The sequence below is a fragment of the Pleurodeles waltl genome, chromosome 8 (genome assembly GCF_031143425.1).
Source record: "Pleurodeles waltl isolate 20211129_DDA chromosome 8, aPleWal1.hap1.20221129, whole genome shotgun sequence".
Lineage (NCBI taxonomy): Eukaryota > Metazoa > Chordata > Amphibia > Caudata > Salamandridae > Pleurodeles > Pleurodeles waltl.
In genome coordinates this window covers 1229971667-1229984948 of record NC_090447.1, presented here as the reverse complement: position 1 = coordinate 1229984948, position 13282 = coordinate 1229971667, and the positions used below count along the sequence as shown (strand labels likewise).

The window sequence follows — 13282 nt, the reverse complement described above, 5'->3', positions numbered from 1 at the left end:
GGAAAAAAGGAATAATGACCCCCACATCATGGGAGAAAGACCCAGGGTTCAGGACCATTATCTTTTGTTCTGCCAAAACAAACATGTTTTTGAAAAACATAAAAAAGTTAAACGTTTTCTGGACAGTCATCAAAACAGATGGCAGCCATCAACAAAACTTTTAGTACATTGAAAGAAAATGTAATCACAGCAGTTCCTTTCACTGTACAGAGATGGCTACATGGCTGGCAATCACGTCTGAAGTTGGCGTACAGAATACCCTTGGGATGGTAATGTCCTCCGGCATTCCCACAGACACTACTCTTTCTGTCAAAGTCTAAATCAGGCCTTTAGAGACTTCTTCATAATGACACAATTCAGAAATATGAAGTCTATCTTCCTTAAACCAATAGTTGGAGATTATAAATACAAAAGCACTGTATTATTTAATTGTTGTTTGCAACCCAAGCCCACACTGCCTTGTGTTTAGCTTAAACGGAGACACTTTAGTTTTTTTTTTGCTCCCCCCAAAGAAAAGGATGTGTTAAGTTGCTAAACTGTTTCAATAATGAAAGTTGAAATAGTTAAGGTATATTTTGTAAAATTATAATATGTTGGTAACACATTCATCTTAATCAAGTGTATTTTGCCCCATATATTGAGATGTACTCTCTTACACCTAATGTAATCCTCTTCTAGATCTACTGTTACTATCCAGATTACCTCTAGTAGAATCTTGCTTTTTCTTTGCAAGGGAATCCCTACATAAGTATTTAATTCATAGCATGTGTTGGCCATAGATGCATATGCTTAATATACTCCTGCCATCTAGTGTTGGGCTCGGATGTTTGCAACTTGTTTTTCTTCGAAGACATCTTTCCAGTCACGAGGTACAGTCCTCCTATAGTCTGTACCACGCATGGTCATCAGCTCCATTGTTAGACTGTTTTTCTCCACCATTGGGTTCGGACATCTATCTCAAAGTTCCGAGATCGAAGCTTCGCCACGTTTCCAGCGGCCTTCTTCAGCGGCCGGCTCATCACCCTTCGACGGACACTTCAGAAAACAGTCAACGACTGGTCTTTACGACACCTTCATGCCGCCTTCCCGGGCCCGGTTTCCACTTTGGCTTCTAAGATCTTCTTTCACTCCAAGTACATGGAAAGATAGAAAGTACTCCCTTCATAGTCTTCCCTAATAATCCAGGCAAGATCACCAACCTGTCTGCAAGCTATGCCTGTCTCCAGAACAGGACAACACGTTATGTGAAGCCTACTTGGCCTTTTGGTCAAAGAAAACACTTCATCAGTGCAGAAAGCATTACTTGCCCCATACTACAATGCAGGCACACTGAGCCAAGAATGCACCCAATATCTCAATATCTTTAGGGACCAGCCACAAAGCCTCCATACTGAGGAAAACGTTAGGGAGGAGGCAAAAGCCCAGGGTGCATCGATGGACATTCCCATCCTACTCACCAGCAGAGGAGAAGGTTCTGACACTGAGTACAAGCCTGAAGAGTATGTGGGGCATGAGAGTACTGTGACGAAGGCCTCCCATGCCTATACAAAGACACACACACTGGTTCACGAACCCTACTGCCCTCTGGCCATGGAGGTGTCCGGCAGAAGGAAAAAGAGGAGGCACGCGTTCCTCCACCAAAAACAATCCTTGAAAGGCACTGAAAAGACAAAGACACCCACGGGTAAAAAGTCAAAACCACTTTTGGAGCTGGCGTGGAATATACACACATTGATGCCTTAAAAGTCTTCGGAGCCAAAATTAACACCAGAAAAACACAGGAGGCCTTCGAAGCAGAAAACACCCTTGGCGCCCAAAACATCTCTCCATGATAAGCACACCTTGGCGCCCAAAACAATTTCTGCATCCAGATTTCCAGCATCCAAAGGACGCTCAGCACCAAAAACAATAAAGACTGCCACAGAGCCAAAGGAGAGGCCGGTTCAGCCTATCCTGATCAAATTACAAGAGCAACTCAATGCCAAACAAATGACACTGTTTATAAACCTGGACACAGGAGGATTTTTTACCAAACCACCTTTTCCTCCCACAGAGATACTCCAAAAGAGAAAGAAGTCTTTTGAGGAAGGAACTTGTGCCTCCAAGAAAGAAGCATAAGGATATGGGTACTAGCCCCATACAGTTTCCACTCCAACCTCCTCTCCCACCTACTCCACCACCTTTACCTTCTCCTCAGTCCTGTTTTTCTTCTGCTGCCAACACCTCCAGTTTGTCCAACACCATTACAACGCTCCCCTCATGCTCACCCACTAGGGCCACCCACACCATCTTCCCTAAGGTAACATAGTACAGGGGACCATATTGACCCCTATGACAAACCTTGGATATTGATGACCCATGGGATGACTACGACATAGACTCTCAGGGGGATAGAAACCCAGAGTAGTACCCTTCATAACCCTCGCCACCTGATGACACAACTACCATGCATACACTTGAGGGTGAGGATGATTTTCTAGTCAAAACACTGTCCAAATCACAGCGCACAGTTCAGTTCTTCCTGATGTTAAAGGGCATCATTACACCCACAGCAGTGATCTTTAAGCAACCCGTAAAATCAAGGGTCATATCCCTTGGGTTAAGAAAAAATACAAACCTTCACAGACTGACCCCAATTACATCAAGGGGTATGTCCCAGCAGATTCGGTGATAGTGCATTCATCCAGGAAACGGGCCAACTCACAGGGTACTGGTGCCACCCCTCCCACTGATAAGAAAAGCTAAATGTATGATGCAGTGGATAAGCGATTGGCAGCCCAAGCAGCCAACCACCTTAGGATAGCTAACTCCATAGGCCTCCTCTTCAGATACAACAGGGCAAAATGGGATGAGATACAGGAATTGCTCAGCATCTCCCTGACCAATATAAACAAAAAGGGTCAGAACTAGTAGTAGAGGGAAGGATAATATCCAGCGTGAAAATTCAATAAGCACTGAATGCAGCAGACACCAGCACAAGAGAGGTAAACACCAGCATTATTATTAGTTGCCAAGGTTGGCTTGGAGCCTGTTGTACAGCAATATCTACTAAACTTACCATTCAATGGGGAACACCTATTTAGCTCACAAGTAAATGAAATGCTGTAAAAAATGATAAAGTACACTGATACCACTAAAGCTATAGATGCCTTTCAAACATATCACCACAGAGGTTACTTTTGGAGGGGCCATTAGAGGGGCATCCAAAACTGCCACCTCCACAGACACAGCCATTTTTCAAAAGACACAAACCCCTTATCAATCGCAGTACCCTTGAGGGACATACTACAGGTCATAGTACAAAGGTAGCAAAGATAGAGGTTTGTGGATCCTCTTCTAAGGGAACCACTTCCTCTAAACGGTGACTCTCTCCGCCTCTTCCCTCCACACTTAACCCCATTAGGGAGATGACTACAGGACTACCGTGCAGCTTGGGTACAAATTACATCAGATCACTGGGTCCTTTCAATAATAAAATATGGATATTGTCTTGAACTCACATTTCCCCCTCCCAGTATTCCACCTTGACCACAAGCTATGTCAAGAGATCACTTGTCACGTTTACAAGAGGCGATTCAAGTTCTACTTCAAAAGGGGTCCATAGAGCCCATCCCAACGGAACAGCAAGGCCAGGGGGAGTACTCACTGTGCTTCCTCATTGCAAAGAAAGATGGCACCTTAAGGCTTATCCTGAATCTTAGGTCACTTAACAAATACATCCTTTCAGACCACTTCCACATGGTGTTGCTCCAAGAACTAATACCACTGTTGCAGCAAGGAGACTTCATGATAGCCAAAGATCTCAAAGATGCCTATTTTCACATACCAGTACTTCCAGCCCATCAGTGCTACCTCATGCTCATCTCAGCAGTTAGGGCACACGTTTGTTCCCATACCTAGACGACTGATCACAAGTGCAAGCAAACAACAATTTCTGCAGGACACTCAAAGTGTTATCAACCTTTTACACAATCTGGGCTTCACTCTAAATACTATAAAATCCACCTGCAAACCTTTGTTCAGTGCAACCCTAGACTATCAAAGTAAATGAATATCCCAGCCATGCAAGAGTGCAAAAGTTCCAGCTTATATTGCCTTTTTTTCCACACATGTTGTCACATAACAGTTGAGACAGTGAAAAGCATTCTAGGTATAATGGTTTCATGTGTCTGCACATTACCACACACACGACTGCACATGCACCCCATGCAGAAATGCCTCCAGTCACAGTGGCCCTAAGCGGAGCGGCATATACAAGGTATCTAGTGTTGGCAGGGCTAGCACCTCATCGCTCTGTGCAGTGGTGGAACAGCAAAAATTTGGTGCAGGGTCGGCCCTTCAAAGCCCCTGTACTGTAGGTCACCATTATGACAGATGGTTAGGGGGCACATATGCAAGATCTCACAGACCACGCTCAGTTGGTCTCCAGTGCAGAAATACTTACACATCAGTCACCTAGGGCTTCTAACAACTCAGTTAGCTCTGAAACCTTTTCAACAACATCTTCACTACAAATTGGTTCTAGTCGACACAGACAACATTATTGCCATGCACTCCATTCAGAAACAGTCAGGCACACATTCCATACAGCTCTCCCACATAGCAGAGCTCATATGGTACTGGGCCATACATTGCAACATCCACCTCCTAGCAGAATACCTACCAGGTGTGGACAACAACTTTGCAGCTATGCTCTGTAGAATGCAGAAACTGGTACATGAGTGGGAAATTGATTCAACACTGCTTCACTGACACTTTCAATGGTGGGGAACCCTGGAAATAGACCTCTCTGCTAGACACCGGAATGTGTAATACCAAAACTATGCCTCCAGGTTTCCTCACCCACAGCCCAAAGGCAATGCCCTGTGGATCAGCTGGTCAAGGATATTAGCCTACAGTTTTCCCTCTCCTACTCATTCCTTACATGGTTCAGAAGCTCACACAAACATGCCTCACACTAATTCTAATTGCCCCAACATGGGCTTGACAAGCATGGTTCACAATCCCACTAGAGCTATCAGTTGTACAAATGAAAAATTGCCAAACTGGTCACATCTTGTAACTCAAGAGCAGGGAAGGTTCACACACACCATCCCCAAACAGCTGAATCTAGTGAGCTGGCTCCTGAAATCCTAGAAATTGGGTACCTCAATCTTCCATAAGAATGTATGACCATTCTAAAACAAGCGCATTGGCCAACCACACAAGCTTGTTATGCAACAAAGTAGAAAAGGGTTGTTCATTACTTTTTAGCAAAACAGAACCAGCTACTTTCCACTTTGATACAATACCTTATTTGCTACCTGCTCCATTTATAACGAGCAGGACTTGCATGCAACTCTGTTAGGTTACACCTAGCAGCACTTGCTGCCTACATGCAAGACAGACAGCATGCTTCTTTATTTAAAATCCCAGTTATTAATGCTTTATGGAGGGACTGAAAAGAGTAATTTGTTCCTCCATTCCACCAGCACCAGACTGGAATCTTAAAATAGTTCTCACCAGGCTTATGGGTCCCTCCTTTGAGCCACTACCTTCATGTGATCTACAGTTCCTCTCATGGAAGGTAGCTTTCTTAGTGGCTATAACATCTCTCAGATGGATAAGTGAACTTCATGCGCGCATCCTTAAGAGCCTTTTTTTCAAGTCCATCAAGACAAATTAATACTGAGAACAAACTCCAAATTTCTCCCTAACGTAGTTTCTTCTTTTCATGTAAACCAGACAACTGAGCTCTCAGTAATCTTTCTCAAACCAGACTCAGTGGCAGAAATAGCGCTACACCCCCTTTTTGTTAAAAGAGCAGTAGTGTACTACATCGAGAGCACAGAACCTTTTTGCAAAACTCAAAAAAACACGTACAAAGGATGCCTCTATGACTTTCCTAGGTAACATTCTGATGGCAGATATTTGTAAGGCAGCTACATGGAATAACCCACACACACTAACAAAACACTATTGTGTTGATGTCTTAGCTAACCAACAAGCTAGAGTGGGTCACTCTGTATTACATACACTCTTTCAAGCATCTACGTCAATTATTGGATAGTCACCGCTTTTAGGGAGCACTGCTTTACATTCAATGCTAAGCATATGTATCTATTACTAACACATGCCACAAATTAAATATGTTATTTACCCTGTAAGTATCTGTCCATAGCCTGTAGTGTTGTAGATTCATATGCACCACCCTCCTCCCCAGAAGCTAACGGCCGACGTACATACTACTCTACTTAAACACTCATCCTTGTTAAAATAAACTGTGCATGTTCATCTTTACTATCTCTCTTCTCCTATACCTAGCTCAGCCAAAAACATTAAGGGGCTGATTTATACTTTTTGAAGCAAACCTGCGTTAGCGCAGGTTTGTGTCAAAAAATGTAGCGCCATTCCATGATGTCGGCCGGGCGCCATATTTATGGACAGGCGCTAGCCGGCGCTAAGACCCGGTTGGCGTCCTTTTAAAGGACGCTAACAGGGCTGGGGAGGTGTAGGGGGGACCAGGGCTTTATGTGCCAAATTATGGCGCTACACTGTTTAGAGGCAAAATAAAATGCCTCTAGGCAGTGTAGCGCCATTTTCTGGCGCACAAGCCCCATGGACATGGCTCCTGTCTTGCCAACCACCCCAATGCCCATGGCCAGGGGACAAATGTCCCCTGGGCGCATGGCCATTGTGTTCAGCACCATGCAGGGGGCCCCAAGTCAGGGCCATCTAGTGGTGTTTGGCAAAAAAAAAATATACTCACCCAGACTTACCTTGGATGGGTCCACCATCCTTAGGTGACCTCCGGGTGTGGGTAGAGGTGCGTGGGGGTGTCCCTGGGGACAGGGAAGGGCACCTGTGGGCAATTTCCATGGTCTCTGACCATTGAAATCTGCCTACAGGTCCCCTTAGAGCTGCCCAGGCCCACATCCCCATGCTGGATTTTAGCATGGGGGGATAAATATGGGGCAAAGGCCATATCGTCCTTTTCTGGACAGGAATGCCTACCTTGCATCTCATTGACGCAAGGTATGTTTTCCCCTCCAGAAAACGAAGTAAACTCCATTATTTTCGTGCTAGGGGTGTCTAGCACCAAAGTATAAATATGGAGTTAGGTGTGCACTGAATTAGAGTAAAAACAAATGATGCTAATTCAGCGCAAACCAAGTATAAATATGGGCCTAGCAATGGAAACGATGACCATGCACAATATAGACTATAGGACTGGTCACCATACCTTGTGACTCAATAGGTTCCTTAGAAGAAAAACAAGTTGTAAGTGTCTGAGCCCAACACTAGATGCCAGGAGTATGCCAATCAAATGAATCTTTGGCACTACACATTAGAAATAGATGCTTACAGGGTAGGTCACATATTCCTTTCTTGCATATAATGTTAATTTAATTTTAAGCTGTTTATATTGTGATGGGGAACAACTTAGATAGATTGGGATGATTGGGATGCTTCTGGTTTCTCACATATTTTGGATCAACAAATAATGTATTTTTCAATTACATCTTAAAGAGTTGGACCCGGGACCTCTGGTTTAGTTACTAATAACAACATGGTTTCTCCATATAATAACGTCTTGAACTTATCTTCATATTTATTACCATGGACATTAAGGCTATGTCCAGTACAATAACTAGTGCCTTTATTTGCTTACTAATAAGACTATACTACCGCCATTAAGTGATATAACATAATTTCACGGAATTTTGTGCAAAAACAATAACATGAGATGCCATGACATGGTTGTTTGATCAGTGACCCTCCCTGCCTCCCCTTCCCCCTGATTTCCCTCCCCCAGCGCCTTAGGACCCTCATGGGTGAGTAGCACGCTCTACAATTTTTTTTGATTGATTGCCAGAAATTATGCAGATTACACCAGCATAATTGAAATTTCGCCAGGGCCCACTTTTGATATTATGCCATCCTGAATATTGTTTGCCTGCATCTGTATACCTGATGGCCCATCCATGCTTTTTCACCTCTTGCTAATTTCTGATGGCCCTTAGAGTGGCGTTGGGTGTTCTACTTGCTATTTTAGCTTGTACTGCCAACAAAAAACCCTATTTTGAACTAATGCTTCCATGTTTACTGACTATCTTTGTGCGGAGCCTAATTTTTTTTCCTCTACTATTTCAGGGCTGGGGAGCAGAGTACCACCGGCAAGATGTCACTAGCACCCCCTGCTGGATAGAAATCCATCTGCACGGGCCCCTCCAGTGGCTGGACAAGGTGTTGACACAGATGGGCTCTCCTCATAATGCCATCTCATCAGTCTCTTAATAGACAGCACCTGCACATTCAGCACAGTCTTGCAGGCAGTGGGCTATAGAATTCCACATTTACTCCAGGAGAGAGGTTTCTACTGTATATAAATATTTGTGTATATAATGTGGTTTAGCACCAAAACTTTATTTCAGAACCTGTTTCGTGGCTTCTAGTTGGCGCGAGTACTGTAAGATATTGTGAAAGTTTGCAACCAGTTGTTTTTAAAAGTAAAATATACATTTTTCATTACATGGAAGTAATAATTTAGGTCTTCTGTACAATAGAGAACAACCCTGAATGTATTTTTGAACATTTCAAACACTATTATACACTGTTGATGCACTTATTTGAAAATATGGTACTGAACCCGCGAAGGGCAACTGACTTCCTTTTACTTGTGGCAGATGTAAATGTAACTGATAACTACTCTTTGGGACACAAACTGTAATTTCACAAGTTACAAGTTGTAAAGTTTATATCATAATTTACTGTCATAAAAAGTTTCACTTGTCAAAGAAATCAACCTGTTTTCTCTTATTATAACACTTCTATGTTTGGTAATAGCACCCTGCCTAGGATAGCCCTCGAGCATTGTGAATTGGGTGAAATAAGATGAACAATGTCATCATTCAAACATGACAATAGGTGTTAAGTAAAGCCTATTGTAGTTCTCGAAGTGATGCATATAAGCCAGAGGTTGATACAGAATCATATTCAAGGCATGAGCCATCTACAGGACGAGTGCTTACCTATGGTTCCATGAGGTGTGCATCCATAAGTCCAAAATGCTGCTTTAGCTCCTCACACTTAATGTGCAACTATCAGTACTCTGAGGGAGAGATTTATTAACATTTTATGTTGGGTTTGCGTCGCAAAAGTGATGTAAAACAGTACAAAATGTACATTAGGGACATTATTTGAACTGAAATAAGCCCAGAAGTAAAGCAAAGCAGTGGTAGCAGTGCTTTTTGTTGCTTTGCATGAAAGGGCATACCCTGGGTGGTATGTAGGTGGGCATTCCCATGCAACCACTAATAGGTTTTGGCGTAGAGCCCTATCTACATATTGCATTAAGGCATACCAATGTGATTTTTAACAATAACGTTTAACCACAGTGATTGTCATGTATGGTTTTAATTAACTGAAACATGACAAATAAACTTTATCAAAGTTTATCAACTAACAGCTGTAGAAAGAGCTTTGTGACAAAATATTAATGTCTCTTCAAAGTTGGTATTGAAAATGAAATGTTCACATTTCTGCAAACATTTCTGGTTGTGCATGTGTGGTGCACACTATAGCACACATCTCTTAGAGGTGGGCAAGCCAACAAATGAATACAGATATCCGAGCCTGGTTTAAGACAGTGGTCTGACTTGGCTATAGATGCATGTACGATCCTAGCCATCAGCATATTTGGCATGTAAATCATACAAGAAATATCTTGTAAAAATGTAATAAAGTCTCTTCAAAATTCAAAAAAGTGTATGTTTTTAAAGTGCACATGCCTTTCGTCTTAGTATATTTGATCAGATCACGGCATTGAAAGGCATTTCTTAACAGTAATAGTTTTTAAACTTTGCAACAATGCCTTTAGTGAGCCAAGAAGCATATCAATTGCCATGTGTACTCTATGGACCTGATCCACAAACATAAAACTTTACATTTACATTTGCTGTAGTAACTTTAATACCTTCTGGTATTCACATACAGAGTGTAAGTTTACTATTAGTAACATTTCAAACTGTGATGCATCTCGACATTAAGGGAAAGATTTACAAATTTGTCTAAAAGACAAAAAGAGATAAGAATCTAGTGACTGAACTTGCTAAGTAAACCAGAAACCTTTGCATCAATTACAGCTTCCCCACAAGACCAAAATGTGTGTTACTAGGTAAATATGTTTTTTTCACGAGCCTTCTCTTCTTCATCATTACATATAAGAGCCCCTTCAAATATGTGAGCTCAGAATGTGCGCTATAAAGTAATCTCTTTTATTTAATGGACCACCATTTTGCTCCATGTATAGAACTAATCCCACATAGAAGGCCTGATTCACAAAGATAAACTTATACTTTTGTGTAAGTTTACACTAGCTGTAATAGCTTTACTACTTTTTGGTATTCACAATAACTTTACTCCTTTTTGGTATTCCAAATTGCAAATGTAATGTTACTACTAGTAAAGATACAATTACTAAAATTACACTCTTAGTTTCCAAATACCAAAAAGTAGTAAAGTACTGCTGAAAGTGTTAACTTACACAAAGGTGTAAATTTACCTTTGTGAATCAGGCCCTCTATTTGGGAATAATTCTTATACATGGAGCTATGTTGTGGTCTAATAAATCAAGCACAAGAGGTTACTGTACTGTGCAAATTCTGAACTTACATACTTTAAGGTGCTTTCATATGTGATGATGAAAGAAAGTATGCTCATGAAAAAAGTATTTGCATCACAATTACTGTTCCTGTGAAAAGACTAGTAAATTCAGTTTATGAGGAATACAGCTTTCATATGATCATCAGAATAGACATGTACGAAACACCATATTGAAGGTCCATCTTTTACAGTGCTTACATTTTTGAGTTTTTAAGGATTAATGGCAATAGTAGTTTGTAAGGATGCACTTATTAGCTCCACTCCCCCAGCCCAGTTTACAAGGAAGAGAGGAAAAGAAGGCTTAATTTTAAAAAAGATGGGTAGCAACCAGACTCCAAATATCAAATAGATTACCAAAGTACACTTTTACTCTCCTTGAACGACCAGCCGATTTATTACCTGTGTAGAAGATGGCTGTGCATTTATCTGGAGAGCTAAACATCAATACTGTGGAGAGGATATATATGTAACTACCACTGCTATTTCTAATTGTATTCTGTACAAAGAACAAATACTTCCCTCCGAATGCACGTTGTGCTGAGTGTGTGCATCTCCAAGACTAAGCCTGTAGAACTTTTACTTACTACTGGCATGCATGATCATATCTTCCACAAAAACAGAGAATCTAGAAAAACACTTCTGTAAGCTTTATTGTTTAATTTACACATTTAAGTTTATCTCAGCCTGTGGAAACATGATACTAAAACTATTTAAGTTGATGTTGCTGTTTGTTAATGAAATGCTATGTGTATATAATCATTTTGAAGTCAGTTCTACATTTGTTGCTATTACGTTTTACCTATTAAATAAATGGACACGACTCTTTCTATGTAAGAGGCTGTAAGATTGTAAGTGTGTTTCATTTATATGTCTAGTTGCCAGGAAAGGCTAACAGATACATATAATTTAAAGACCATTATTTGTAGGATGCATCATAGATTTACATGTTCAAGACCAGTGTGATCCCACAATGTGATGATACGTTTGGTGTTTTGGATGCTCCTTCTTACTTTAAATAGAATGCATCTGAGTTAATACTCTGCCATTAACTGTGTATATTATGTTTCCCAACAAAAATATTCCTAATCATTTTTTTATGTGTGCTCAAAATCTCTCAAACACTCTGATTGTGATATAGCTCCTTGTCTCTTGAAGTACATGTGTATCTTCCACTCACTGTAAAAGCTCTGGCATAAGCTTGAATGAATGAATACATGATTTATGCCTAAACACAGAGATCCAATCAGTTTGCTGCGAAATAACCCTCTACAAGGTGACAAAAACACTTGTTTTCTTATATAGCCCTCACCCACGAGGGTTGCCCCTGGGTGGCATGCTTTATGATTGGTTCCATCCTGTTCTGCCGCAGAATGAAGCATGCTGCAACCTGCAAATTACGTGGGAGCACTTATAGATGTATTAATATGATGTAGAAAGATGACAATAGGAGTGGTGGTGGGGGGGTTGTACTTTTATGTGGAAAGAAATCCTTAAAAATACCTGTCAAGTAGGTGAACTGCTATTTACTCTGACTTTTAGTCGGTATGATTAAAAACAGGGAGAGGGAAGGGTGGATAACTATGTATGTGCCTTCCTAAGGGTCGACATGTTTCAAGCCATCCCCTTGGCTTTTCATCAGGACCAAGGATCAACCTCCTTGATACCACTCCTGCTGGTGGTGTTAATCACTCTGCATGCCACGTATAGGGAAGTGATAATACCTACTTGGTATTCACTGCTTTGTAATCTGCAATGTATGATCAGGGTAGGGTTAGTCTGCCAAAGAGTTGGATAAAAACATATTTCAACCAACACTAATGTGAAGGAAGAATCTTTATTTCGGCAAAATATAGCCATAAAAGCACCTTACTGAGCACAGAAAAACACGGGTTAAATGAACATATGAAACAGAATAAAATAGAATTACCCCTCACAGCGGATGATCCCGCAATATAAAAATACATTTCATGGTAATAAATAAATGAATAAATAAATGTATTAAAATAGAGAACTCATTGCAAATTCGGCCAACAAATCACTTAATGGGGGAGTGAAACCATATCAGCACAATCCCTAGCACAAGTCACACCCGCTACCTCCCCCGCTATCACTCAGCGCACTCCCATTGTTTGATCTCTTTTGCTCCTATTTGCCAAGCAGCCCCCAAAAATGTTGTGACTGTGCAAGCAAGCAGGGGGTTTGGATCAGACCTCAAGATTCTCAAAGCTACTGCGCTACTTTGCATGCCCAGAGCCCTAGCGACTGGTCTAATCCACTTTCTACATAGTCCCGCATAAGCCCGATATGCAAAAAAAAATGGCCAACTGATTCCTTTGTTAGCTTGCATCCGGGACATATTAGTGATGCTAAGGAACTTGTCGCCCACTTACTCATGAAGGATCTTAAGGGAAGTGAGCCAAATTTTAACTTTGCATATAGCTTCCTATCCTCTGGAACTAAAATAAAATCTTAATAGGGTTTTAAAACAGTGGATTCAAAATCACGAAAATTCTGGTTAAAGTGCCCCCGCTCCCACTTTTAAGTCCTCCTGCAGGACCCAAACCCAATACCTCCTCTTTTTTAGTTCCGCTTTTGCAGGGATTATTTCATGATGCCTTGTGGCCTAGGAGGCCCGAAA

The 13282-nt window shown here is 41.4% G+C and overlaps 1 protein-coding gene across 2 annotated transcripts in view; it reads left to right on the top strand.

Annotated features, from left to right (window-relative positions):
• Nucleotides 1–11483, top strand: part of SMAD9 (SMAD family member 9) — a 132506-nt gene extending 121023 nt beyond the window's left edge. For both annotated transcript variants that reach the window (XM_069205516.1, XM_069205517.1), the window contains exon 7: nt 8134–11483. In XM_069205516.1, coding sequence (XP_069061617.1) covers nt 8134–8277 — 144 coding nt within the window. In that variant the 3' untranslated portion in view covers nt 8278–11483. The remainder of the gene's footprint in view (nt 1–8133) is intronic.
• The last annotated feature ends 1799 nt before the right edge of the window (nt 11484–13282 follow it).